The following is a 26122-nucleotide window of genomic DNA, read 5'->3' on the forward strand; positions in this document are numbered from 1 at the left end:
ATTATAAAATTTTTTAAAAATTATAAATAATTAATATCTAACTAGTTGATATTTACTCAAAATAACAATATATTATATGTGTACATATATTATTAATACATACATTTAATATGATAGCATATGTCTATTTCATATATGGTTTCCACAATTATTAAATTTTATCGATTAATTATTATACAAATTATAAAATATACCTATGAAGTATATTTACTATATAGACATAAGTAATTAGATTACATATTATATATTTAATTATAAAAGTAGTATGCTTATATTATTAGCTAATACATATATATGTATATATTTATCAATATATGAATGAGTTTTAATCTAATTAAGCTAACGAGTCTTAGTCGAGTTGAGTTTTGTCGAGTATGTATCATTTACAAATCGAGCAGGTATCTGTTTTCATGAACGAACTTTTTTTTCACGAATCGAGTTCGATTCGAGTTTAACTGAATGAATATTAAATAGGCTATCGAATAGACTGGTTCAATTAGAAACCTAATCAAAATCTATTGACTTATGAGTGATGGAGAGAGAAATCCTTTTTATTTTTAGTATTATCTAAGAAATTGATTTGAGGAAACAAATCGATATACACACACTAGTAAGGCACCACGTGCATGTGGGGCCAGTTGATGATTTTTGTTGTCTTAAATGTTTAACTACAAGGAAAATACTATTTTGACATCTAAATTTAACACCTTATTTTGGCACCTCCTTTATTTTATTTTTTTTAATTTTTTAATTTTTTTACTTTATAGTTAATGAAGTAACTATTAATGTATTAATATTTTTTTTTATATTTTTTAAAAATGTTTTAAAATGATAAAAAAGTATAAATAAAAAAATAATAAAAAAAGTCAATTTGATTTAGCGGTCAATTAGAGCGGTGCTACTCAGACGGCAGAGTAGCACTGCTCTTAATTGTAAATAGACATATTTCATCTATATTTTAAGAATTTGTTTCTTGCTTACAACACATATCACATATATTATTTGCAAAATATTCATAACTGTAATACAGACTTTCACAACCATATTTATAACTACAAGCAAATACTTTGTACTTATATATTACAAGCATCAAAAGTAAAAAAAAAAAAAAAAAAAAGATTTTAAACAGTTATGTTATTGTTTCGGGGATGTTTTAAAGTTTTAAAGTTTTAACGTTATTAAAATTTATCATAATTTTGGAGTTAAGATTTTCAAAAATTTTTGTAATAACATTTTACATGAATTGGTTTTGTCTGATATCCTTCATTCTTTGCTTCTCTCTCCCTCTTTCTCATACTCTCTTATCTCGAAAATCCCTTTCAACTTCCTCATTCTCTCTCTATCTTCCCTCTCTCTCATCAGATATTACTGATTCAAGTGGGGATCTACGTTACATTTAGACCCCACTCAAATATTACTCATCATATCCCCACACACCATATCTTTTTTAACTTTTAATTTTTTTAATTTTATTCTTTTTAAACTAATTGAATTCTTCTATTCATAATTTATATATTACATATTTGGTTAGAGAAAAAAATAAAAAAAAAATGATAAATAGTGTATAGAGATGATGAATAGAATTTTTTATTGGTGAGTGAGCACCTAAACGACAGCAATAAAAAGCGCAACTGCCAGAAAAAAAGGCTCCTAAACCTAGTGCTCACGTGCAAGTTATCATCAGGAGAGCACAAATTACATAGAAAAATCCATCACACTCAATGGAGGATCAGATTAGATGCTTGAATCTTCCAACATTGCCATGGTGTTTCATATATCCGTACATCATATTGCCAAAAGAATAAAAACGTTTACTAGAGAGCAAAAAGACCTTGCAAGTCTTTTTAAGACCAGTGAAATGAATTCAATGGGTATAGGTGCACCATGATATGATCATTAGGATCGTCGCACAGCCACCTGAGCAGTGGCAGAAACAGCACGCCTACGATGCCTCTCACGAAGATAAAGGACAGCAAGTAAACAAGCAAAAAGAGTCAGAATGGTTGCATTTTCTTTCTCCAAAAGCACATTCTCCACCCATGCTTTTATTTTAGGATAGACTCCAGGCAACGAATCAATCAAATGGACCTAGATTTCATCAAAACAAAACCCATAATTAGCTCATCAAAAATTTAATGGCAGAACTTATTTATAAAAATTTAATTTTTGTAATCCTCAAGACCAAGCACAACGAAGAAAACAACCAAAAATTAATGGAACAGAGAGAGTTTAAACATTAGAAACAGCTTAATATGAAAAGACAAACTTCCGACACACCCCCCATCTCCCTTGTCACGGCCTGATATTATTCTCTTCCCCTACCCTTATTATTTCTCAGGTTTTCTTCTCAATGTAGTCACTAAAAGGCTGACAAGACGCTGTATAGGTTCCAGCCATGCATCCCTATTCATCATACAAACAAGACATTACAACTAGTAGAATTACATGACAAAACTATAACAAACTGCATCAAGACTTCATGTATTTTCTTCTCTCTCTATTTCAGTTTTTGCAGCTTAAATTGGCTGATAGACTATCCTTTTACAATGAGAACTGCCTCTGTTTATGTAATTTTCTGATAGCATGTGTTCATAGAGGGTGCAAGTGTCTACTGTTCATCTTTGGTTTTAAAAAATATAAGACAAGAAAACACCAAACAGAAAGATAAAGTCCCAATTGCCATGTGCATGATTGTGGACAATCTACAATCTACAATCTAATTGAAATAAGACCGTAATAATTTTATTGTGATGAGCAAATCCAAAAGCTCAGTATCACAGTATGTGCTCAAGGGCCAATGATTCCTTTTCAGTGTGGGATAGCTAAAATCTTATGCATGGCTAATAAAGCAATTAGAAATGTTGTGTTGTTGAATAAAGGAGATGAGATGATACTAAGTTAAATGGAAGCCTAATAATGTATTCATATCTGCATTTTGCTTTGTTTTGTGGGGAAAGGACAGTCCTTTCTTTTCTTTTAGGCCCAATAGCCCTCCTCCACTCCCCCCAAGCCTTCAAGTCCCGTTATCTCTGCCACTGACCTCCTTTTGGTGCTCACCCTATCAGGGGAGCTAACCCAATTTGGTGCCTATGGAGTCCAACACTCCTTTGATTCATCGTTTATGTACATAAAACAAGCAACAAGGGCAAAACTTATGAAACTCGGCACTTGCATAAAATTAGTGGCTTACAGTCATTTTACCCTTCCTCTTTTATTCAGAGAGCCCCTAATCCCTCCACCCAAAAATTATGTCAATTTACTATGATCCTTCAGAGAGGCCCTAATACCAATCAAAAAGATATTAACTTATAGGATTTTAAAATCCCACAAAAAAATAACTCTCCTCATCAGAAAATGCTGAAAATTTTCTCCATGACTCTCGATATCGGGACTAATTCTGTGTTATAAAGTGTCAAATTAGTCCCATAACCCGAACTCCTGTTGCCCAGAAAGAAAAAAAGGTCCATATATCTCGTACTGAGCCAGGGCTAACACATTTTTGTCACCATTAAAAGGAAGATATGGCTTCTCCACGAGCCATTTGTAACCTTGACTGAGCATGTCAGAATGCATGTCAGGTTTATCATACATGACAATTTCTGTCAAGTTGCTCCTCCCAATTATTTAATAGGTTTGTAGGTATTGGATAGAAAATCAAAGTCCAGCATTTGGGCATGGTAGGCATTTTGCTGCACTTAATAGAACATAACATTCTATGACATCGAAATTTGTTTCTGCAATTACAGCTCAAGAACATGAGCTGGTAAACAGACAAGAGACTCACCAAGAAACTATTTCCATAGTTCATTCGAATCCACAAGCTTGCAAGGGCAAGTGTTACAGGAAACTTTGCGTTGGGATCCCTCTCTATTGCTTGATCATAGTAACGCTTGGCAAGATGGAGATCAATTGGAAGTCCTTGGCCACGCTCATACATGTACCCAAGGTTGAACATGGCTTGTGCATTAAATTTTTCTTTGGCAAGCATGTAAGCTGTTGCTGCACGATGATAATCTCTCTCAATACCCTAAGAGAAAAAGAGGGAAAAGATGAAGGGTTAAGCAAATCATGGAGTAGGAGATCCAAGAGCATGATCTAAATCATCTTCCCGAACCTTGAACATGAGCAATATGCATATTTCATCCGAGATACATACCCGACCATAGTAATATGCATCCCCAATCAACATCGCAGCATGTTCATTACCCTGCTCGAAAGCTTGCCACCACAAAGAATTTTCAAGTCGATGCCTTTCTGCATCTGTGCAGATCTTGGATTCTCCCATGCACATGCTACGTTTCCCATATTTGTAAAGTATCCATGCAGCATTACTTTGTGCTACCTCATACCCTAGCTCAGCCATCCTTGCATACAAGAGGAATGCCTTACCCACATCACCTTTTAAGTATGACTGAAGTGCCCATCTAGACAAGGAAGTCCATGGTCCAAGTTCAGCAACTACTTTGTATAATCTAGTTGCCTGAAATCCAATAAGTAAGATTGATTATTTTTTGGTTCATGTTTGGATTTTTTTTTTATATATATATATATATATTATCTAAGAATCATGTTAGACTTTCATAATTTACATTGAACACTGAACATATTAAATTTTTTTACTAAAGAGGAAAAACACTTCTTTTATTACCATAAACGTGCTATATATATCCCTAAATTGATAATTAATAGTATATTGACATATATTATGTATATAGCAAAATACGCATTATGAAAAAATATTAAAAAAAATTAACTATTGTTATACCACTTCCGTCCCTCTCAAGATGAATTTCTAGATCAGCCATTAAACTCAAAAATTAACTTTATGTCTCGGTCTCTAAGTTCCAAAAGACTCTAAAAGCTTTTGAGATAAAAAAAAAAAAAAAAAAAAAAAAAAACTCTTTGTGCTTTACTATCCTATTTCCATTAATAACTTCAAAAAAAAAAAAAAAACTGAATTTACCTCTTGAAGGTTCTTCTTAAGCCCCACACCAGTTTGTAACATCTTTGCCAGCTGGTAGAATGCCTTCGGTTCAGCTGCATTAGCAGCCTGCTTAAAATACTCATATGCTGTCCACAAATTCTTCTCTACCCCAATCCCTTTTAGATACATTACTCCTAGGTTATATTGGGCGCTGGAATCGTTCTTATTAGCAGCCTTCTTAAAGCACTCTCTTGCCTGTAATAGAAAGGAACAGTTTGTGGCACATGCTCTGAAATTAGACTACAAACAAATCTAAAACAACTTTGAGTATACAAAACTGTGGACAAACAAACGAAACGTTGGTCATGGGAGGAAACCCAAGAAAGTTTTATTGAACTAGAAGTAATATATCACAAAGCCAAGTGCAGGTCAGTATAGTGTGAAAATCTGATAGATGATTCTTTTACATTTGCTGTTGTGTATAAAGAGGAAAGGCAATGCTAGGAATTTACTATTGCGAGGTGATTGTGGTTGAGCTAAGATCCATAATACTAAAATTCCTTTATGTTTGGATGTCAGCTAAGAATACCTTTGGCATATCCAATATTTAGATTGTATGTCTTCCAGTTTCTTCCTTCTTTTTAGTTTGGTGCTCTACATCCTGTTTTTTCATTAAACACATTAATCAATGAAACCGATGTTTTTTCATTAATTCTGCTTTTCACTTTCAAGGAGCACTACTGATTACCGCAAATGCAAAGAATAAAGCATCAACATATAAGTATGCAGCAAACCAAAATAATCTTACCTTGGTATAATTCTTGCTGTCAACACCATAGCCTTTGACATACAAATACCCTATCCCATTATAGGCCGAATGAATTTGCTTTCTGGAAGCAAGGGTAAGCAATTCAAGCGCTTTCGTGTAGTTCCTCTCAACCCCAACTCCCCGAGCATATATCTCTCCAAGAACTTCCATTGACCTTGGCTCCCTCTTCTCCACAGCCTTCAAAAACCACGACACTGCCTTGGCATGATCAGGCCTCAATCCTCTAAGCCCCAAGTAGTAAAACATGCCAATTGTGTACATGGCTTCAGCGTTCCCTTTCTGTGCCAGAAGTTTCAGAATCTGGACTTTCTCAGCATCCTCTCCTCTGAAGCTCATCAGGACCTTCTCATTCTCCTCCGCCCCAATGTGGATTCTGACTGGTTCATTCACAGGTGGATATTTTGAAACCAAGAAACTTTTTACAGCTACGTCTGCTAACTTGGCGTAAATTTCAACTGCTCTCTCATACCTCTGCAAATAATCAAGATAAACAATAATAGTCGTACTAGTTACTATAGAATTTAAAGAAAGAGAACATGACAAAATGAACAAACCTCTTGATGCGCGTAGGAATTGGCGAGGGCCATCTTGGACTGCATATTGCCCCCCTCGGCAGCAAAGTGATGGTACATAAAAGACTTGGCCTTGTTCCTCTGCTTCATCAATCCCATCCCGTGCAGGAATCCGAGCACGGACCTTGCGTGAGCGTGGCCCTCACTCGCCGCGTTTTCGATCTCCGCTGCCGCCTCTTCCATTAACCGAGCGTCTCCGGAGCTCGCTGCGGAGACCATCTTGGACACACCGGAGAAGTACAGAGCCTCTAGAGCCGTACTCGTATTGGATGAGCCAGTGGCATGAGAAGGGGAGGCCGGCTCGAAGAGTGGTTGCCAGGAGCCGGGGTCAAGCTCGTCCTCGGACTTGTGGGTTGAGCCGGAGTCGCCGAACTCGTCCCAGTCGGGGAAGTCGTCGGAAGAGAAGGACTGCTTGAAGTCTTCCCCAGTGAGAACGATGATGTATGGTTGGATGGTGAAAGAGAGAGGAAAGAGAGAGAGAACGATGAGAGGGACTAAGAGCTTCAGGATTGCGCTACGCATCATTTTGACGTTGAACGAGTAGAGCAGTAGCAGAAGAAGAAGAAGAAGAGAAGAACGTAAACAAGAGATGGACGTGATCTTCGGTTAAGGTTTGTATTCATATTTATCGATTTGGGTTATAGACTTCAAGTCAAAGTCTATTGATTCTGGAAGAAAAAAAAAAGTCTATTGACTTATGAGTAATGGAGAGAGAAATCCTTTTTATTTTTAGCATTATCTAAGAAATTGATTTGAAGAAACAAATCGAAAATATATATATATATATATAATGTGTGTTAGTTGCCACATCATTTCCGGCCACTTTTCCAATATGATGTTGCCACATCATCATTCATTATTTTTAAACCTGATCAGTTTGAAATGAAGGATTATAGATCCAATATTTTCTCCTCATTTTAAAAAAATGGTTTGATGCAATTTTATGATGATTTATCCCCAAAACTTCAAACGGTTAAAATTAATGAGTGGCACTATTCAATTTTAAATTTATATTGTTCGATTTTAAGTAGCACTCTTCATAATTTATAGATATTTATAAATTAGTTTTTATAAAGAAATTAATTTATAAACCTACAATGATACATCAAGTATTTTTTTATATCATGAGATAAATCTAAATATTATACAAAAAGTCATATCAATTTATAAAGTTTTTTAAGAAAAACACTACAATAGAACCTTAAAAAAAATACAAAACCGTAATTATTTGATGCGGTCCAGGTAAGAATATGGTGAGAAATGTAGTTGACAATTCTAATAAGCCCTGTTTAGAGAAATGATATCAATTCATATAATCTCATCATTACAATTTTTTCAAATTTTTACAGAAAATATAAAAAACAATTCAATATTTTTAAATTTTAAAGTAATAATATTATAATAATATTTTATTCAACTTTCATCTCAACTAATTTTTTCTCAACTCTCAATCCAAACGGAACTTAAATCTTCATAATTTCTTAAGAAGTAGTTCCATACATGTGGCTTTGAATTGAGCTAAGTTCACTTAAATAATTATTGTTCTTTCAATGTCGATAGTGCTCAGAATTTCCTATGCAACTCGTATTTATCGCCCTTAATTTGTAAGTAATTAATGTCTCTTGCATGGTTTAGATCAATACAATGCATGTTAACTTTATATATAAAGAGTGGACCACAGGAATTTCAGGAACCTCTGCAGATCAGCAAGATCATAGTAAAATCTCCTTCTTCGATTTCTCACTATGGAATTTGTCAACTTGCAAGTTTGAATCGACCCTATGTTTGGTTTCTACGAAAATGACAGATAAGATCAAATTAATTTTTTGAGACTTCTTCTTCCCTCCAATTTGTAAGTAAGATTATGCATAACATAAAGTGCAAAATGGCTAGAAAAGAAGGGTGTATTGCGTTAAAACTTAATATGAGTAAGGCATACGACATGATTGAATGAAGGTTTCTCGGATCAGTGATGAACATAATGGGCTTTGATCCCAGATGGGTTAATTTAGTGATGAAATGTATAGAATCAGTGTCATATTCTATATTGGTTAATGGGGTCCCTCAAAGATCTTTCAAGCCAAGCCATCAAGGGGTATTAGGCAAGGTGAGCCCATATCGCCTTACCTTTTTATTCTGTGTGCAGAGGCATTGAGCACAATGATAAGAAAAACATAAGAAGAAGGTTTAATTATTGGGAGTCCTTTTGCAAGAGGCAAATTTAGACTCACTCACCTTTTTTTATTTATTTATTTTTATTTATTGCAGATGATAGCCTTTTGTTTTGCATGGCTAATTCGATTGAGTGGAGCAGGTTTTTTAACCTATTAAAAGTTTATGAAGAAGCCTCAGGACAAAGACTGAACTTAGAAAAGACCTCGATCCAGTTTAGTAAAAACACAGCTCAAGAAACTCAAGATTTCATTCTAAGTATTGCTGGTGTGAGATCAACAATGCTATATGAGAAATACCTCAAATTGCCAACAATAGAGAGTAGAGCTCGAGAACAGTCTTTTAGAAGTATTTTGGATAAAGTGAAAATGAGGATCAATAGTCATAAGGTGAAAACACTATCTCAAGCTGAAAATGAAATTTTTATTAAAGCAATAGTGCAAACCCTCCCAACATATAACATGAGTGTTTTTAAGCTGCTAAGTAGATTGCTCAGAAGTATAAACAGTGTAATGCGGAATTTTTGATGGGGCCAACAAGAGATTGAGAAGAAAATCCACTGGGTTTCATGGAGTACCATGGGGAAGACTAAATCAATAGGAGGTATGAGGTTTAAAGATTTGGAGAGTTCCAATCTTGCTATGCTTGCTAAAAAGGTTGGAGACTGATTCAACACCCTCAATCTCTAGCCTCTCAAGTTTTAAAAGCAAAGTACTTTCAAGGACCTTCTTTTCTGAATGCTAGACTAGGACAAAAGCCTTTTTATATATGGATGAGTATTTTGGCAGCCATACATTTAATTGAAGCATGAACTTACTGGAGAATAGGCACTAGTGATAAGGTCAATATATAGGATGACAAATGGCTTTCAAAGCTCGCACCATCCAAGGTTCAAAGTCATGTTTTGATACTAAATAGTAAGGCCAAAGTCCAGGAGTTGATTGATGCAAGTGAAAAGAAATGGAGAATTGATTTGGTGGACAAGATTTTTGCAATGGAAGAAGCAGAGGTGATAGCGTAGATTCCTATTAACTCCTCCAATAGCTCTAATAAACTAATTTGGAAAGGCACCTCTAATGGCCTTTTCACTGCAAAGAGTGCCTACCACATGCAAAAGGAATTGCTATTGGTAGCAAAGGGTCAAACTTTGAGCATCAATAGTTTTCAAAGTGTGTGACAGCTTATTTGGAAATTGAAGATAACCCCAAGGAATAAAGTCTACCTTTGGAGAGCTTGCCTTGAAGCATTACTAAAACAAGCTAATTTGTTTACGAGGAAAATAGTGGAGCATTCAAAGTGTCCTATACGTTCCAATGTAGAAGTGACTGTTGTTCATGCAATATGGGAGTGTGAATCTGCTAAGGATGTATGGAGTCAATGCTTAAAAAGGCTCCAAAAGAGTCGCTTCTCTCACAGGAATTTGCTGGAACTATTAGAGACAATGTCGAGCTCTATGGATATTGAACTGATGCATGAATTTGCAGTGGTAGCCAGGAAGATTTGGTTGAGAATGAATGAACTTATTTTCAATAAAGAATTTAACCATCCCAACAAAGTGGTGAGGGATGCTCAACAAACCTGGCAGCTGCTACATGAAGTGGAGGAGCAGAAGACTGATACCTCAGGGCTAGGAAGCAGTGCATTGGATAAGTGGGAACCCCTTCCTTTGAATACCTACAAACTAAACTGAAATGCTGCAGTAGATAAGGCTTACACTAGAATTGGCATAGGGATTGTTGTTCGAGATTATGAAGGAAAGTTTATTACTACCATGAGAAAGAACAAGAGCCTTTTCCCAAATCCATTACTGGCTGAAGCTTATGGGGCTCTTCAAGCAACAATTTTTGGTTTAGAATTGGGACTAGGAAATGTTATAATTAAAGGTGACTCCCATTAGATCATTAAGGCTTTGAAGAGTGAAGATAGTGCTTGGACTAGTGCAGAGATGTTTGCGACTAAAGCAAAGGAAAATCTAAGGAATTTTGCCAAGTGGGAGGTTCTTCATATTAGAAGACATATCAATGTAATATCATATATCTTGGCAAAAGAAACATTAACCATTTCTGATGTAATTGTTACCATGGAGAAATCTCCTCCATGTATTTCAGATTTGTTATAATGAAAATGATCATTAAAGTTTCATTTAAAAGAAAAATTGCAAGTAAGATTTAGTTCCATTGCTGAAGTATTGTTTTTTTATTTTTTTATTTATATATCCTGGAATGTACCATGGATAGGCTTGCCATTTGAATGGAAACCAATGCCTCATTTGTTTTTACAGATGAGATGAGATGAGATAAAAGTAGAAAGTTGAGACAAAATGTTGTTAAAATATATTTTTTTAATATTATTTTTATTTTAAAATTTGAAAAAATTAAATTGTTTATTTTATTTTGTGTGAAAATTTGAAAAATTTGTAATAATTAAATGAGAGGAGATGAAAAGTTTCGTGAAAGTGAACAAGGCCTAAGATAACTAGTATAAATGTATAGTATATTTGAGCTGCTAGAGGGTTTGTTGTTTTGCTACAAACCCACAAATCTGTAGTTCCAGAACTAAATCTTTTCTTTTCATTAGGTTCTTTTAAGATAACTGTTTTTGATAATTAAGTTGTTTAAGTTTCTTAATCTTATAATGATGGCTATGCTAACATTTCCAGTGAACATTTGAATATTTCTGCTCAAACGTTCATTTGCATAATTTTCAATCTCTTCTCCTATCTGGTTTACAGAATCTTGATTCACCGTTCACGTTTCATCTTTTCCAGGATATATAATCATAGTGGATTTTTTTCTTGGTACCCATTATACAGACCTTGTCCAAGAACTCTAATTGAACAAGACCTTTACACCATATTATAATACGAAGACTTAAATTGATGAAGTAACTGGGCATATGAGAATTGAGAATCAGAATCTGCCTTTGATCCTTTCCTTCTTATTTATGGGAAGCTGTACTCTTTGCATTGCCAAGTAGAACAAGTTTCTGGGCATTGACAAGAGGTTGAGTTGTCTGCTTGCTCAGCTGCATGCTCATAACCCTGCTTGGAAGCTTGCCACCACAAAGAATGTGCAAGCAGATGCCTTTCTGCATCTGTGCAGAACCCAGATTCTCCCATGCACATGCTACGTTCCCCATAGTTGTCGAGTATCCATGCAGCATTGGTCTGTGCCACCTCATACCCCAGCTCAGCCATCCTTGCCTATAAGAGGAATGCCTTACCCACATCACCTTTTAAGTATGATTCGAATGCCCATCTGGATAAAGAACTCCATGGTCCCTGTTCTGCAACTAATTTGTATAAAGCAGTTGCCTGAAATCAAAGAAGCTCGGTTATTGATTGGTAGATGTATAAGTTTTGGGCATCTTAACAACTTACAACAAACCGAGCCTGACATAAGCATGCATGAAGTCAGCTTATCATATGGGTTTTCTAAGGGGACTGAGCAAGCAAATCACCAAACTGAAAGAGACAAGCTGTTAACAGAATTAAAAATGAAAAAAAAAAAAAAAAGGTACAGAAAAAGGGCTTAGTTGCAATGTACATATATTATGTCGTCTGTGAAATATAAACACAAACCAAATGAAGAAAACATAAATAAAAGGCAGGACTTTACCGTTGGAAGGTTCTTCTTAAACCCCACACCGGTATGAAACATCTTTGCGAGCTGGTAGAATGCCTTTTGGTGACCCGCATTAGCAGCCTGAATAAAAGAGGAACATGCCCTCCTCAAATCCTTCTTTACTGCAATCCCTTTTAGATACATTACTCCTAGGTTATACAAGCCACCAGCATCCTCATCATTAGCAGCCTTCTCAAAGTACTCTTTTGCCTGTAATGAAAATGATTAGTTTGTGACACATACTCTGAAATTACCAACCAATAGAACTAAAACAACTTGAGTATACACCATACAGAGGTGAAGAAAAAGAAATAAAATATTCGTCAAGAGTGAGGAAAAGTAAGACAATGCTTAAAGTAGAAGTAATCCAACAGTACTGATGGGCTGCATGTTTTGAAAAATTTGATAAATGCCCATACTAATTAATCGAAACCCTTCAATTCTCTTAGATGGAGCAACCGATTGGGCAAAAGACATCTCAGGGTCATGCCCAGGTATGGGTGCAATGGTGGTTACGAAAAGAGGCCGCAATGCCTCCCATCCCTGACTTACCACTACATCGATGATGACATGACGCCAGAGATGGATGTTTTTTTTGAGAATTTTATCAATAAGCCTCATTTATGATGGAGGAATGCCGTGGCTACATTCCACCTTGGGGTTACATCATAAACACGCAAAACCAAGGTGCAAAAAACCATTATAAAAACCTTATTCCTATACAATAAGAAATTCATTTGCATCGAATGTACGGAAGTCCAGCTCTATCTAGTACCAAAGCACCTCGCATATTTTGTGGTAGAGTTTCTCCTAGTGCTACTAATTTGGGCAAGTGATCCGCAACTTGGTTAACTTTCCAAAAGACATGGTGAGCTGAGAAGTTGCATACGCTCTGATATCGGGGATCTGATCCCACAACTCTCTAAAAAACCAGAGACAGCAGTCTTGTTCTAGCACCCATCTAACCACCACCAGTTAGTCTGATTCCAAATCAACCTTCAAGTTGTTTAGCCGAATGCAGATCTGAATACCATCCAGAATGGTTCTCATCTCAGCCCGTGTTTGTAACTTCCCCATAGAAAGCTGAAAAAGCCACCAAGAACGGCCCTCTTGCATTCCTCAGCACACCTCCACCACCACAAGGACCCGGGCTTCCAAAACAACAACCATCGACATTAAATTTAATCCTGCTACCAGTTGGTCTCTTCCAGATTAGGATTCTAATCTTCGGCCTTTGGACCTCTACTGTCGGTATCACAATCTGCTCAAGGATCTTCTACCTATCAAAACCAGAAATCTGTTTCACCCTAGTTATTTTGGATTTCACAACCGGATTGGAGGAGGCCAAAAAGTTGATTCGATGAATATTTTTTTTTAAATTACGTACGAGAGGGAGGGTCGAAATTTTCTCAATGCTATATTTTTTGCTCTCATACCCAATAAAAGGGGCCGTGGGATCAAGGATTTTAACCCTACTAGGCTAGCCAATATGAAGAAATCGACATTGGAAAAGATCATCTTTAAAACTAAAAGTGCTTTCATCAGGGGGAGACAGATTCCAGATCTAGTCCTTATGGCCAACAAATGCTTCCATAATCTGATTCAAGATGGGCAATGGGTCTAAGATCAATTTTGGCATGATATATGGTGCGACGATCATAATTTCGTTAGGTTGCTTCAATGGGAGATTATTATTGGGAGTTTTTCAATGATTCTAGACAATGCAAACATCACTTTTACTAGACTAGTGCAGGATTGGGAAGTGGAGTTGATCTCTTCTTTCTAAAACCTTTTAAACACCTTGAGGTCGGGAAGCAGTAGTGAGTATAAGATCTGGTGACAGTCCCCTTCAGAAAAGGAAAGTTTTTGAGGTTCAAACTTGTTATCATGCATGCTGCATCCCATAGGTGCTCCTTTTTCTTGGAAATGCTTTTGGCAGAGCAAAGCTCCATTTAGGGTGGCGTTCTTTGCAGGAACAACTAACCTATGAAGATTTTGACAATGGATAATTGAGAAAAAGAAGTTTCATAGTGATGGATTGGTGCTATATGTGTATGAAGAGCGGGAAATCATTGACCTCTTTTGCTACATCAATGGGGGCCTCGACTTTCCATCTATTTGGTGTAGCTAGGGTGATGTCCCAATGAGAAGTAGAATAGTTAGCTTGCAAAGTAAAAATGTAGCTCAATGCAAAGTGAAAGTTCGGTGCATGGTTCCTTTATGTTTAATGTGGTATATTTGGAAGGAAAACAATGCTAAGAATTTTAACGATCGCGAGACGGTGGTTGAGCTAAGAAACACAATGTTAAAAGCACTCTACGTATGGATGTTGGCTAAGAATAGTATGGGCTACTCCAATTATATAAAGTCTTCTAGTTTTCTACCTTCTTTACTAATTCCTTTCTCTTATATACATCGTGTACCAAGGTTGTAGAAAAATTGACTTACTTATCAGAAAAATGTTAGCATTAACAATACGGTAATTTAAATTCTTGAACAGATGTACAGAGTAAACACATCAACAGTTTAAAACAATATCGTTCCAAAAATTCTGCTTTTCACTTTCAAGCATCACTAATTGATGATACTGAAGGTAACTGATTACCACAAACAAGAAGAATTGAGGGAAGTAGTGCCAAGGGAATAATCTTATTCATATCATAATAAAGTAGAGAAACAGATCAGCACAGAGAAAGACATAACAGAAGTAGAGAAAAAAGGGATAGCTGAGGCCAGGTTAAGCTAGTCAGTCCATAATCCACAGTCTATCCAAACACAAAAAGCTTCAGCATATAAGTTTGCAGAAAACAGATATAATCTTACTTTGGTGTAATTCTTGTTGGCAACTCCATAGCCTTTGATATACATATACCCCATTCCATTATAAGCCGAATAAAGTGGATGTCTGGATGCAAGGGTAAGCAATTCAAGTGCTTTCCTGTAGTTCCTTTCAACCCCAACTCCCCGAGCATATATCTCTCCAAGAAGCTCCATTGACCTTGGTTCCCCCTTTTCCACAGCCTTCAGAAACCAGGGTATTGCCTTGGCATGGTCATGCTTCAACCCTTTCAGCCCAACATAGTAAAAAAGACCAATTTTGTACATGGCTCCAGAGTGCCCTCCTTGCAGTGCCTGATATTCCAATGTCTCTATAACCTCATTATCCTCTCCTCTGGACTTCCTCAGGACCTCCATATTCTCCTCGGCCCCATGGTGGATCCTGACTGGTGCAATGACAGGAAAATATTTCAAAACCCATAAACTATTTACAGCTACTTCTGCTAACTCAGCATACAGTTTAGTTGCGTTTTCATACATCTGCAAATAATCAGAAAACAAGAACAGTCATACCATATGAACTTATAAAACCATTTCAAGAGCTAAATTCACATATATTAGAGGATATAGCTAAATTCGTTATTGGAACCAATTATAGAGCTAACAATGAAGTTTCCTTTACCATTTTCTTATTGGGTAAAGATACGCCTACAACTGTCGTACAACTCTTTTACAATCAAGTAGTCACTACAACAAATATGGGCTTTTCCCACAAATTCTTTTTCCATGATATACAATCATAGCAAATAGTGTGTTGACGACACAAAAACTGTTTGTGGAAAAAAAGATAAGCTTTTTGCCATGAGATCACGTCGGGAAGTAAAACTTTTTCGGAAAACAACTTTTTGCGATGAAATAAATGCTTTTTGCGGCGATAAAAAGTCACCGCAAATAAACTTACAAAATTATTTTTCTTTCACGGGTTAATAGTTTTTTTCGACAAGGTCATTAGTTTTATGCGGCGAAGTTTTCTAGCCACAAATAGTCTTACCAAAATTATTTTTCTCTTGTGGGTTAATAGTTTTTGCAACTAGATTGTTATCTTTTTGTGGCAACTATTTATCACCGCAAATAGACTTACTTGCCAAAACGTTTTTTTTAATTTAATTGGTTATGAGTATTGGCAGTGAGGTTATCAGATTTTGCGGCGATAAGGACCCGTCGGAAATTCTAATGTTTTTAAACAACCATATTCCTTTCTTCTCCCCCCCCCCCCCCCCCCCCGGGCGAGCGATACTCGTCTCTATCTCTCTCCATGTGACTGTTGAGCCTCTCCTCCCCACTGCGCCACCGTGGGTCTTCCCCCTTGCCCTCTCGCCGACCCCCTCTCTCTCTCTCTCTCTCTCTGATCCCAACAGATCCGTGCACTTTTGCGGTCTCCAGCCATGGCCATCGCCACCCTTAGCCGCCTACGACTCCCCCAGTCACCAACCGTCGCTCCACCCTAACTCCCGCATCTCTCATCCTTCAAGTTGTGCGACCATAGCAAGGAAAGAAAATGGTTTCTTCCTCCCAAGCCGTGTGAAGCCCTCATCTTTCGGTTTCTTTCCAAGTTTGATGTATGGTCTTGTGGTGAGGGAGAGAATGAGGATAGAGAGTAAGAGCTTCATGGATGCGATATGCATCGTTTTGATGTCGAACAATTAAGGAGTAGAAGAAGAAGAAGAGATTGCATTTGGAAGTTTCGGTGATGTCAGCGTATATGTGTGTATGTTAAGTTGTCCCGTCAGTTCTGTTGACTTTATAGTTAGCAGAACTACTGTTCTTGGTGTGAATTATTTGAAAGTAGGAAAATTCCACGTAGAATCCTCAAAGTTCTCATATCCTAGCGGCCTATGTGAGCTCTCGGATGACAGACAAAGCTAGCTATATGACACTCAAGCTTAACATGAGTAAGAGCATTCATATTGGCTTATGCATGTGAATATGCAAAGTCATATTTGTATAATATGAGCTTAAATTCCTCCACATTAGATTATGCATATTTATATTTTTGCATAGCTATGAATAGTATCTATACAAATTTAGAGATCAACCATTCACTCTTCAAATGTTATTTTATTAATTATTTCCTTCTCCTCCCACTCTCTTTCTCACAATCATTTCCTCTTCTCATTCCCTCAACAACATAACAAACTTTCACCTGCACCTTCATTTTATTATTATAATATATTATATATTTTTTTTCATTTTATTATATTTTAAATATAATATATAAAAAAGTTATATTTTTTTATTATTGCATTTGTATTATTAATGTCAAATGTATGTAATAGATGCTAATTGCAAAAACAAAATATATATATATATATATATATATATATATATATATATAAAATTGATTTTAGAAAAAAACTAATTTTGTCTCAAATATGCATTAGCCAATGTGGAAGTTTTGCTTGAATGGCAAAATAGATATGCAAAAGAGGTGATTTTGTATATGCATATGCATAGACCAATGCTAATGCTCTAAAGCCTACAATCGAGTAGAGTGGGCATTCCTCAAATCAATAATGGTTAAGATGGGCTTCAATGACAGATGGATAAGTCTCATCATGAATTGTATTACCTTAGTTTCTTATTCTCTATTGATAAATAGAGAGCCAAACTCTACATTTATCCCCACACGAGGCCTTAGGCAAGGGGACCCTTTGTCCCCTTATTTGTTTATAATGCGTGTTGAAGCATTGTCCAACCTTCTCAACAAAGCTGAAGCTCGAGGTAGCCTGTCCAGTATCCCCATTAGTTCAGGTCCAATTCGAGTCAATCATCTATTTTTTGCAAATAATAGCCTTCTCTTTTGCAAAGCCAATTCACTGGACTAGTCCAAAATTCTCTACATCTTGGAGATATATGAAAAAGCCTCAGGATAGATGCTTAACAAAGACAAGACCTCTATATTTTTCAGCAGGAATACACCTCAAGATGTGCAAGGGAACATTCTGGATATTTCAGGTATCAAATCTTCAGGCTCCTTTGAGAAGTATTTGGGCCTACTTGCTATTCTTGGAAGATCCAAAGTTGCAGCTTTTCACTCTCTTGTTGATAAAATCTGGGCTAGAATCACCAATTGGAAAACCAAGAGCCTCTCTACAAAGCTTAATAGGCTAATGAAGAAGTTCTGGTGGGGGTTTAATGAGAATCATCAAAAAATCCATTGGATGAAATGGGATACTCTGAGTAAAGGGAAATGTAAGGGGGGGTTTGGGGTTTAGAGATCAAAAGTTTCAACCTAGTCATGCTGCTAAACAATGTTGGCGTATTTTCCAGACCCCATGCTCTCCTCCTGCCTAAATCCTTAAATAGAAATACTTTCCTAATGGTCAGTTCTTGGAGGCCAAATTGGGTTACAACCCATCTTACACCTGGAGGAGCATTCTTAGTGGCCTTAACTTACTCAATGAGGGACTTATATGGAGGATTGACAATGGTAAGAGAGTCAATATTTGGGAAGACAAGTGGATCCCTTCTCGTCACACCTTCAGAATTCATTCTAATAGAGAAGAGAATGCATAACAGGTTTTCGTCTCGGATCTCATTGATTCAAAGACTGCGTTTAGATGTTGAGCTGAATTGAGTTCATTTCTTTATGAATAGTAGTGAGTTGAGTAGTGGAATGAGTTATGTGGGGCCCATTTAAACTGAGTTTAAAGTGTGTTTAGATGTTAAGATGTGTTTAATACCTTTATGAGAAGTTGAAAAAGGTTGTGGGTCCCACGTATAAAGATATGTTAAGTTGAAAAAGGTTATGGGTCTCAAATGTAAAGAGGTTTTGAGTTGAGATTAGTTTAGTAATTTTAGAGTTTGTTGTTTAGATGTTAGACTCAGCTTAAAATTAGACTAAACTCAGCTGATTCTTGCAACCAAATGCAGCCTAAATCTAGGAAATGGAAGGAACCAATATTGATCAATATGTTCTCAGCTCATGAAGTTGAGCTGATCATGTCAATTCCTATCAGCCTAAATGATAGAGATGATCAACTGGTGTGGAACTACACAAAGAACAACCTATTCTCAGTAAAAAGTGCCTACCACTTACATAGAGACCTACAATCCAGATCAGAAGGTGAACCATCCCATACCAGCTTGTAATTGAATTTTTGGCAAGGCATCTGGACTCTTCCACTCCCTAATGCAGTAAGAATGTTTATATGGAGGGCCTACAATGAAAGCTTGCCTACTATGGATAACTTGCTGAAAAGGAAAGTGGTGCAAGACTTAGGAAGGGTCTTGCACCAAAACGACCTAGGAATGCCACACACTACTGTTCATGCTACTGTCGATTGGACACGACCTCTTGCAGACATATATAAAATGAACTGGGATGCTATCCTCAATGAAGCAGATGGCTTACTTGGTATTGGTGGCATCTTACGGGACTGTCATGGGCAGGTCATTGGGACCATCCAGGCTAAGAGGAGACTCAAACTGAGTGCTTATCAAGGAGAGGCCTATGCAATGCTGATAAGCTCTATCTTCTGCAAAGAGGTGGGTGTGACAAAATTCATCATTGAGGTCGACGCCATGCAGGCTGTCAACTTATTGAATACATCTCAAACCGATTGGGACATAGTAGGAGAAGATGTCACTCAAGCTGTGCTAGAAATTCTTAATTCTACTGGTGACATGTCCTGCATAAATGAGACTTACTGATTTCAGACCTATTTCCTTATGTAATGTTATTTACAAGCTAATATCTAAAGTTTTAGCCAACAGACTTAAGTTCATCTTGCCTTAAATCATATCTCCTACTCAAAGTGCTTTTGTACTAGGAAGATTAATTCTTGATAATGTGATTGTGGCTTTTGAGGCTATTCACTCCATGAACTCTAAAGTAAAGAGGTAGCAAGGCTATATGTCTTTAAAGCTTGACATGAGCAAAGCTTAGATAGGGTGGAATGGAGTTTCTTGAGAGCAGCAATGGAAAAGATGGGATTCAGTTGACGATGGATTGGCTTGGTGATGGGGTGTATTACAACTGTTTCTTACTCCATTATCATCAATGGTGTTCCTTAGTCTTGGTTTCAACCTACAAGGGGACTAAAGCAGGGAGACCCCTTGTCCCCCTATCTTTTTATCCTTGTATAAGAAGTATTGAGTTCACTCTTGCATCAAGCATAAGCTTCTAAGCACATTCATGGATTCCAATTTGGGAGAAGTAATTTAAGTATTAACCATTTATTTTTTGCAGATGATAGTTTTCTATTTTGTCATGCTATTTGCTAAAAGGGCTCTGCTAATGTCTTTGCTCAACTTGCAAAAGCTGCTCTATCACTACCTGAGGATGTAGTTGATCTGGTTGTTAGTCCAGAAATCTTGAATTCTGTAACTCTTGATTAAGTTTAATGAAGTTTATCATTTCTAAAAGAAAAAAAAAAAAAAGAAGAAGAAGAAGACGAGCAGCACCCTTCAAAACATCTCACGTCCATCACTAAGATAAAATTATAATATCTTTTTATGGATCTGATAGGTATTAAAATAAAGGAGAAACCTAATTAATACTCTAAACAAGTTGATTACCGATGAAAAATCAAAACTAAAGAAACGAGTAATGCCTCTAACAAGTCCGTCACATATATTTTGGCTTGAAACCATGAATTTATTACCACCCTATTGATTTTTAGCGCAATCTAATCGTGTGGTGTGTGATGTGCAGCAAGAACTCACTTTTTTTTTGATAAATTTGGATAGATTGGAGAACGATATGGCGGTGGTGCTTGTGAATGGTTTGAAGGTGTGGAAGAGGATCGATGGCGATTTGGACAGTCATACCCTTCCAACTAGTTAATAACTAATTTACAACTAAGATAATAAAATTATTTGTAAAATTATAAAATATATTTTACATCACTTTTTTTATTATTTATTTTAACTTTTTTATCAAAAAGTTATTCATATTTTTAAATCATACTCCAATCTGACCCTCTTCTTTGTATTTTCTATTGGACAGTCCTAGTGGCGTACAACTAGTGCAAATTCTTTTTTTATTTTTTAAAATATTTCTTAACATATTTAATTATTAAAAAAATAATAAAAAATATACAATTTTAATAATAGTCACTTTTTTAACCATTAAAAAAGAAAAATTCTATTTATCATCCATTACATCACACACTAATATGTGATTTATCATTTTTATTCTTTTATTTTAAATATACATATATTGATGTATAAATATGTGTGTTTAAATATAATAATAAAAATGATAAATTACATGTGAAAATGATAAATAATATTTATCTTAAAAAAATAAAATATTCAAACGTAATTTTAAGCTGTAATTCAAAAGGTGAACGATCAATTTCTTTTAAAAAAAAATATCTATAATCGTGTATTGTACAATCGTCATATAATTATTTTGAAATAAATAAATAAAATATAGAACTTATATAATAAAAATTAATTTTTTAATAATAAATTTTATTATTTTTTAAAACGATTACGATACGTTTACGTAATTTAAATAATTATACTTTTCTTTTTGCTTGGTAAGCTTAAATTAAAATGTATTCCAATATCATCGTGACGTCGTTTTCACCCAACGTCCACCCATTTATTTTGCTCGCTGGAACATCACGAGTCACAACGTCGTAAATAAAAAAAAAAAGCCTTTATATCTATCTGCTGCAAAAGACCAGAGTCAAAATGAAGTAAAAAACATCAGGCGCCTTCATGTTGTGTCAGTGAGCAGAGACCGCGTTCTCACGCTGCAGATGGGCAGATGGCCCATTGCAATGAATCACAGTCACAGAGCACCACATTTCTGCATATTTGATCCCCATGAAAACGGTGCTGATAATCCATTAATTATTATACATTCTCTTTCACACCAAAGCCCTCTTCTCTCTTTCCATCTCTCTCAAGGTTTTAACTTTGTCCTGTCTAAGTTCCAAATCCTGCGTCTTTTTGCAAGCTCCTAGTAGGTAAGTACCAACAGTTACTCTAAACTTGGTCATTCTTTTACCAGTTTCTCTTATCGGTGGTGCCTTGCTCTTCGTCTTGCTCCATTGTTTCTTTACACCATGAATACCTTCCACCTTGTGTTGAACTATTTCTTGCTGTTTTTATGTTTCTCTATGTCGGTTTGTACTGTCCGTGGTTTGAGCTCTGATGGGATGACTTTATTGTCAATTCTGCGGCACTGGACGTACGTGCCTCCTCTTATAAACTCAAGCTGGAATGCCTCTGATTTCACTCCATGCTCATGGGTAGGAGTGGACTGTGACAACGCCCTTAATGTGGTCTCCCTAAACCTATCTAGTCAAGGAATTTCGGGTAAGTTGGGACCTGAAATTGGGCACCTGAGCCAATTGCAGACCATTTATTTGACTGGTAACAGTTTCTTTGGTGTCATACCTCAAGAGTTAGGCAACTGTAGTCTTCTTGAGGAATTAGACCTATCCGTAAACGACTTGTCAGGAGAAATACCTGATAACTTGAAGAACTTGCAAAATTTGCGATCTTTGAGCCTTTATTCTAATATGTTGAGGGGTCACATACCTGAATCCCTGTTTAAGATTCCTCATTTGGAAAATGTGTATGTAAACAATAACAATTTGACTGGATCAATCCCTACAAGTGTTGGGAACATGAGTGAGGCTTTGTCTCTGTACTTCTATGGAAACCAGTTATCAGGGACGATTCCTTCATCCATTGGAAATTGTAGCAAACTGAACGAACTTTATTTGAATCAGAATTACCTGGTGGGTGTTTTGCCGGAGAGACTGAACGATCTTCGAAACCTTGCTTATTTAGATGTTAGCCGTAATAGTCTTGAGGGTAGAATTCCTTTGGGTTCGGGCAATTGCAAAAATTTATGTTTTTTGGATTTGTCATTCAATGGTTTTAGTGGAGGTATTGCTCCAGGCTTGGGAAATTGTAGTGACTTAACAGACTTTGCAGCTGTTGGTAGCAACTTAGTGGGCACTATCCCGTCTTCCTTTGGTCTGCTAGATAAGCTTTCATATCTTGACCTTTCTGAAAACCATTTGTTTGGGAAAATACCTCGTGAACTTGGTAAGTGTAAGTCCTTGAAAACCCTACACTTGTATACAAACCAACTCGATGGGAATATTCCCAGTGAATTGGGGATGCTGAGTGAATTGGAGGATCTCGAATTGTTTAACAACCTTTTAACAGGTCAGATTCCCATTAGCATTTGGAAGATTCCTAGTCTCAAGCATCTTCTTGTCTATAATAACAGCCTTTCTGGGGAACTACCTCTTGAGATGACTGAGCTCAAGCAACTGAAAAACATTTCATTATTTAACAACCAGTTCTTTGGAGCCATACCTGAAAGTTTGGGAATCAATAGCAGCTTATTGCAGTTGGACTTTACCAACAATAAGTTCAGTGGTAAAATCCCATCGAATCTTTGCTTTGGAAGGCAATTAAATGTGCTGAATATGGCTCAGAATCAACTTCAAGGTAGCATACCTTCTGATATTGGAGGCTGTTCAACTCTGAGAAGATTAATCCTTAAACAAAATAACCTCACAGGAGTTCTTCCAGAATTTGGCAAAAATACAGACCTTTTGTTCATGGACATCAGCGAAAATAACATTGCCGGAGCTATTCCATTAAGCTTAGGAAACTGCACCAATCTCACTTCCATTAATCTGTCGAGAAACATGTTTTCAGGGGTTATACCCTCAGAGCTAGGAAACCTTTTGAATCTTCAGACTTTGAATTTTGCTCACAACAACCTGGAAGGTCCTTTGCCATCCAAGTTATCAACTTGTACCAAATTAGAGAGCTTTGATGTGGGTTTCAATTTATTGAATGGTTCAATACCCTTGAGGTTAAGGAGCTGGACAGGTTTAGCCACGTTGATTTTGAGGGAAAATCTTTTCTCTGGGGGCATCCCATCTTTCTTTTCAGAGTTGGGAAAAATCTCAGAGCTACAACTGGGTGGAAATTTGTTTGGAGGAGAGATTCCTCCAACCATTGGAGCGATGTCGAATCTATTCTATGCATTAAATCTCAGCAGTAATGGGTTGACAGGTCACATTCCTTTAGAGCTTCGAAAATTGAACATGCTACTAAGGCTGGATATATCAAATAACAATTTGACAGGAAATTTAATGGCACTAGATGAAATGCAGTCATTAGTTCAGGTGAATATTTCATACAATCACTTTACAGGTCCTGTACCACAAGCATTGATGAAGTTTCTGGACTCATCTCCATCATCATTCATTGGAAATCATGAGCTATGTGTCAATTGTCTTGCATCGGGTGGCTTAGTTTGCAGCGGAAACAGAGATTTTGTGCCTTGTGACAGTAAATCAAGCAATAAAAAGTACAACAGCAAATTGGAAATTGCAATGATAGCCCTTGGATCCTCAATAGTTCTTGTCTTGCTGCTCCTTGGACTGGTTCTTATGTTCCTTTCATGCATAAGACCAAAGCAGGAAGTTGAGACCTTCACTCAAGACAGATCATCTTCCCTTCTCATCAAACTCATGGAGGCTACAGAAAATTTAAATGACCGCTATATCATTGGGAGAGGAGCCCATGGAACTGTTTATAAGGCCTCACTGGATCCAGACAAAGTTTTTGCTGTAAAGAAGCTTGCATTTGCAGGGAATAGTAGAGGAAGCCTAAGCATGACTAGAGAAATTCAAACGGTAGGGAAGATCAGGCACCGAAATCTGATTAGACTGGAAGAGTTTTGGTTAAGAAAAGATTATGGTTTAATCTTGTACGATTACATGCAAAATGGGAGCCTTCATGATGTTTTACATGAACTCAACCCACTACCAACTCTAGAGTGGGGTGTCCGCTATAAGATAGCAATTGGAACAGCACATGGATTGGCGTATCTCCATTACGACTGTGATCCTCCGATAGTGCACCGAGACATCAAACCACAGAACATACTTTTAGACTCAGAGATGGAGCCTCATATCACTGATTTCGGTATTGCCAAGCTTCTGGATCAGTCCTCTACTTCGGTCCCATCTAGCTCACTTGCGGGTACAATTGGATACATTGCGCCAGGTAATTCTCCTACATTTATTGTTGATTGGTGCCTATTTCTTTTTTTTTTCTTTTTTTTTTTTTTTTTTTTCAGTTAAAGAACTTCTATACAATGGCTTTGCAGAAAATGCATTTACAACAATGCCTCGAAAGGAGTCTGATGTGTATAGCTATGGAGTCGTTTTGCTCGAGTTGATAACCAGAAAGAAGGCAATGGATGCGTCAGTTATGGAGGAAGCGGATATTGTGGGTTGGGTCAGGTCAGTATGGAGCAAGACTGGAGAAATCGAAAGGATTGTTGATTTGAGCCTTGTGGAGGAATTCTTAGATTCAGATATCATGGAACAAGCCATTAATACTCTTCTGGTGGCTTTGAGATGCACCGAAAAGGAGCCAAGCAAGAGACCCACAATGAGAGATGTTGTCAAACAGTTGTTATATGCGGAAACCGCTATGAGAAGTAACAAAATCCAAGCTTTTTAACTTTCTGACCTAATCATCTTGCTCTAGGTTTAGTCCCCCTTGCAACTTGTACTAAGATTAATCCAAGTCGTGACTCATCATTATTATAAGCTTGATCTTGAAATGTTGATTATCCTATGAGGGTGTTGATCTTATGAGGTATCACAACTTGTTGAGAGACAGTGAAAGAACGTGAATTTAACCCATCACCATTGTATCATTTTGTAGATGCAATGGTTCATACAAACCTTGAAAGAGTTGTGTCGATTCACATCTTACGTGGAGAGCTATCACCAATTTCTCAAGAAAAGCTCAATGCTGAAGCTCGCATTCAACAACATCATTTTGATAAAATCATTGGATTCAATTGGAATAGTCGCTGCATAGCATTGGCGAGCTCTAAATCTATTTTAACTTCTTTTATTTCTTGAATTTATTAAATAATTCTAAATCTAAAACATATTTTTATGCTTGCTTATGATTTCTTAAAATATATTATGATTTTTAAAATATATTGTAAAAAACTTGTTGATATATCACTATATATAAATCACTTCCATTAAATCCAAAGTCTAAATATAAAATAAATAAGATCGATGTAGTGTTCATACATATCAAATGTAGTTGCAATAGTGGCCAGGTTTGGAGAGACAATCAAATTAGTGTAATACATATAGCTCAATACAAAACTCTAGAATAGAATTTAAAGATTTCAATGCAA

The 26122-nt window shown here is 36.4% G+C and overlaps 2 protein-coding genes across 4 annotated transcripts; one reads left to right on the top strand and one right to left on the bottom strand.

Annotated features, from left to right (window-relative positions):
• Positions 1 to 1883: 1883 nt before the first annotated feature.
• On the bottom strand, positions 1884 to 16839 carry LOC121244095 (ERAD-associated E3 ubiquitin-protein ligase component HRD3A-like). 3 transcript variants are annotated; one of them, XM_041142143.1, is made up of 7 exons: positions 16523 to 16839; positions 6308 to 6771; positions 5733 to 6224; positions 4964 to 5179; positions 4157 to 4480; positions 3785 to 4027; positions 1884 to 2088 (listed from the first exon to the last, which is right to left on the bottom strand). In XM_041142143.1, the coding sequence occupies exons 1-7, from the start codon at positions 16581 to 16583 to the stop codon at positions 1897 to 1899; spliced, it is 1992 nt and encodes a 663-aa protein (XP_040998077.1). In that variant the 5' UTR covers positions 16584 to 16839; the 3' UTR covers positions 1884 to 1896. The 3 variants fall into 3 exon arrangements, with proteins under 3 accessions (XP_040998077.1, XP_040998076.1, XP_040998075.1); XM_041142142.1 differs by having other exon boundaries at positions 6308 to 6766; positions 16518 to 16837; XM_041142141.1 differs by lacking the exon at positions 16523 to 16839 and having other exon boundaries at positions 6308 to 6942.
• A 4754-nt stretch (positions 16840 to 21593) lies between these two features.
• On the top strand, positions 21594 to 25554 carry LOC121244734 (receptor-like protein kinase). Its single transcript, XM_041142932.1, has 2 exons — positions 21594 to 24960; positions 25064 to 25554. Exons 1-2 carry the CDS (start codon positions 21981 to 21983, stop codon positions 25420 to 25422), a joined length of 3339 nt encoding a protein of 1112 aa, XP_040998866.1. The 5' UTR covers positions 21594 to 21980; the 3' UTR covers positions 25423 to 25554.
• The last annotated feature ends 568 nt before the right edge of the window (positions 25555 to 26122 follow it).

The sequence above is a fragment of the Juglans microcarpa x Juglans regia genome, chromosome 8S (genome assembly GCF_004785595.1).
Source record: "Juglans microcarpa x Juglans regia isolate MS1-56 chromosome 8S, Jm3101_v1.0, whole genome shotgun sequence".
NCBI lineage: Eukaryota > Viridiplantae > Streptophyta > Magnoliopsida > Fagales > Juglandaceae > Juglans > Juglans microcarpa x Juglans regia.